At 40.7% G+C, this 3,022-nt stretch overlaps 1 protein-coding gene across 1 annotated transcript; it reads right to left on the bottom strand.

Annotated features, from left to right (window-relative positions):
• Positions 1-206: 206 nt before the first annotated feature.
• On the bottom strand, positions 207-2,815 carry LOC147963267 (uncharacterized). Its single transcript, XM_087529526.1, has 6 exons — positions 2,763-2,815; positions 2,560-2,686; positions 860-940; positions 751-760; positions 316-425; positions 207-227 (listed from the first exon to the last, which is right to left on the bottom strand). The coding sequence occupies exons 1-6, from the start codon at positions 2,813-2,815 to the stop codon at positions 207-209; spliced, it is 402 nt and encodes a 133-aa protein (XP_087385652.1).
• Positions 2,816-3,022: the final 207 nt, after the last annotated feature.

The raw sequence follows: 3,022 nt of genomic DNA, 5'->3' as shown, positions 1-3,022 counted from the left end.
TCTAAATATTTTCTTGAAAGTGAAACTTAAACTGAAAACAACCATCAACATCCCTACAGCTTAACTAATACTTAACACGAGTAACATCATCCAACAGGAACAACATGCCTACAATTAACTAAAGCTGAGAGCCATCCATCATCATCATCATGAAACAAAACAACATCATCATCAATTGCAGTATACTTGCCACCAAACCCATATATTCATCCATATATCTGTTGAATCTACAAAGAGAATAACAAAATGAATTGTTAACACACAATGGATTGACATGATGCAAGTAGTGATAGAGGAAGAATATGAGACACGTACAAAGGTTGATGGCCATGCAATCTTTGTTTTTTCTGCATTACCGGGAATAGTGCAGTTTTTGCGACTCCCTACTAAATCTTTAGTTTTCACAAGTGCCTTATCGACACGCACTGCCCAGAATTCATTTGTAATTTTAGCACCATCAAGTTTAAATTTAGGATGACTAGTTAGTCAGCAAATTGAACTACAGTGTTGCTTTTAGCATCATCTAAAACTGAACCAAAACATTTAGCTCTAGTTGCTTTTAGTCATCCAACAGGTGATAAACCTACAGTGTTCACCATGCTTAGGAACAAACCTACAACCCCAAATTCACTGAAACTAATTTACATGGTCATCACCAGCCTAGAAATCCACTGCTAATTCTCTACATGTACAGTCAAAACTTTTTTATGTGAACCAATAGTTATTGCTAAATAAATCCACTAAACCTACAGCCCCAAATCTTATAATTTTGCACGGACAGCAGCATAGAACCTAGCATGGCTCAATGGCCATGGACCGAACAAGCAGTAGCATTGTAGGGAGAGGGGAGAGATTATACCTTCCATGGCATCGTCCATGACTTGCTCCACGAACTCGACTTGCTCCATGGCGTCCCCCTGCATCGAGTTGGTGCGTGCAGCTGCAAAACTAAGGGAGAAAGGTTACAGACTTACAGGTGTTTCATGCATCTCTAGAACATCGCAACACAAGTAAAGCTCAATCAAGTTCCATTCCTACTTAATAAAAGAAGATCCAGCCATATTCCTCCCGCTCAATGTGTCCTAGTTACAACCTTGGCAGCTTTACATCCGGCTCAATGAATTTATCCCTGAGTTAGTTAGATAGTTATACACATGCATCAGGATGAATGAACCGGAGAGTATCTATACTAGAACATAAAGGATCGCTTTGCCGCACCCACCCATATTTACAACAAATAACAAAACTACTTTAAGAGAGGAAACTGAATGGTACAAACATCCAAGAAAAATTGTACAGTTTGGATGAGTTCAAATATGGGCGATACATATTCCTGAGGCAGTAGTCCAAAGCTTTAAACCATAGAGTAAAAAGAAGTGTTGCACTTTTGCCGAACCATCTTAACCAAATTATCCTAAATCTTGAGAAAATAAACAAGACTGATAAGAACATGGGCACTCCCCATGTGTTCCAGTACCACCTAATACTTTCAGAAACTGTTCAAAATAAAAGAGGCAGCATGAAAAATGGGATTCGCTGCATTTAGACTGTCCTAATTTTTACCAAAACCATAGTCTATCTGTCGCATTCTTGTAGTGTTGTGAGTATACGATGCACAGAACATCATGCGTGCACTGTGAAATGCAGCAAGTCACTGGCATCTTGTATCTAGGTCATCGGATGCATATATCACAATGTATATAACTCGATCTCAGTCATACAAATTCTTTTGCTACCAATGGACTGAAACCTGAAATAGCACAATTGAAGTCGAGTGCTCAGTTAATTGCAAGAAACACTGCGTGATTGTCAAATTCAGATGCTCCATCTAAGACCATTACAACCCAATGCAAATGTATATTTATTTGTCCGCACAGGTTCTGAAGTTTAAAACCGTGGGGGAGAATGAATCAAGTTTAGCTAGATGAAATACAAGATTTGCTGGAGCTTAATAGCAGAACACCTACTTTCAGGAATTAGCTATGCATATAGACAATCAACAAAGGGACAAAATATTCCAGGCGGACTAGGCGTAAATTGTTATAAATACTTTTAGGAGTAATACACGAAAACTGGAAAAAAATTAGCTTAGCAAAAAAACCTTGGTTTAGTCAAAAGTGTAAACAGGAGCACTTACGTGCACTTTGCATCTATCAGAGTACAATCAAGGATAAGACAACAAGTTATTGACAGGATCAACACATCATCAGCATGGTCATGAAAAAACTAAATCTCAACTCGACGGATCAACGCATCATCAACACTTGATCAATGGAAAATACATGTGAAAATGGTTCAAGTCAGGCACAAATCTTGCACAACCGGAATCAAATCTCATACTCACTTGGACAATTGCAGGGTACATGATAATAATAAACAAAAATCATACAGTATTTCTGTGAATCCAACATGAATTCAACCACACGGATATTCTCACAGGGTAAAAACAAACTCATTGTTCCATCAATGAAAACAAAATAGGAACTATATGCAAGAACAGTCAGAACAAGAAAGAACCGTCAAGAGCAGGGAGGGGTGGAACTTTATCCCAATCTTTACCAGTGTCTGCTTCAGTGGGAAGAGAGAAAGCGATAAAGAGCAGACATCCCCGCCATCGCTGCCCCGAAGACGTGCAAGCAGGATTTCCTGCAGCAATTTCCAAACAATCTCTTCAATGATAACAGTACTACAATTACAATCAGGAATAAGCTACTATCCATCCAAACCAAAGAAATAGATCATGATATCTTCGAAGAGCCAACCTAGGTAACAAGAGATGACTGCAGCGGCAAGCAAGTGGAAAAGAGAATGACATGGCCACCAGCGCCGGAGCCGATGCCCGGCGGCCAAAACCCTAGCCATAGGGGGAGGCTCGTTGGTGGTCTTTGGTGGCTGTGAGCGCCGGACCTAGCCGGGTTGTGTGTGGGTGGAAGGTTGGGGGGTCCATGGTGCGAGGGAGCCTCGAGCTGTGCTTTATGGTGGCGGGATTCACCGGCCGCCGCATGAATCAGCCGCCGCAGGT

This window comes from Triticum urartu, chromosome 6A (assembly GCF_056163025.1).
Source record: "Triticum urartu cultivar PI428250 chromosome 6A, HENAU_Tu73, whole genome shotgun sequence".
NCBI classification, from domain to species: Eukaryota; Viridiplantae; Streptophyta; class Magnoliopsida; order Poales; family Poaceae; genus Triticum; species Triticum urartu.
This window is presented reverse-complemented; position numbering and strand designations above follow the sequence as displayed.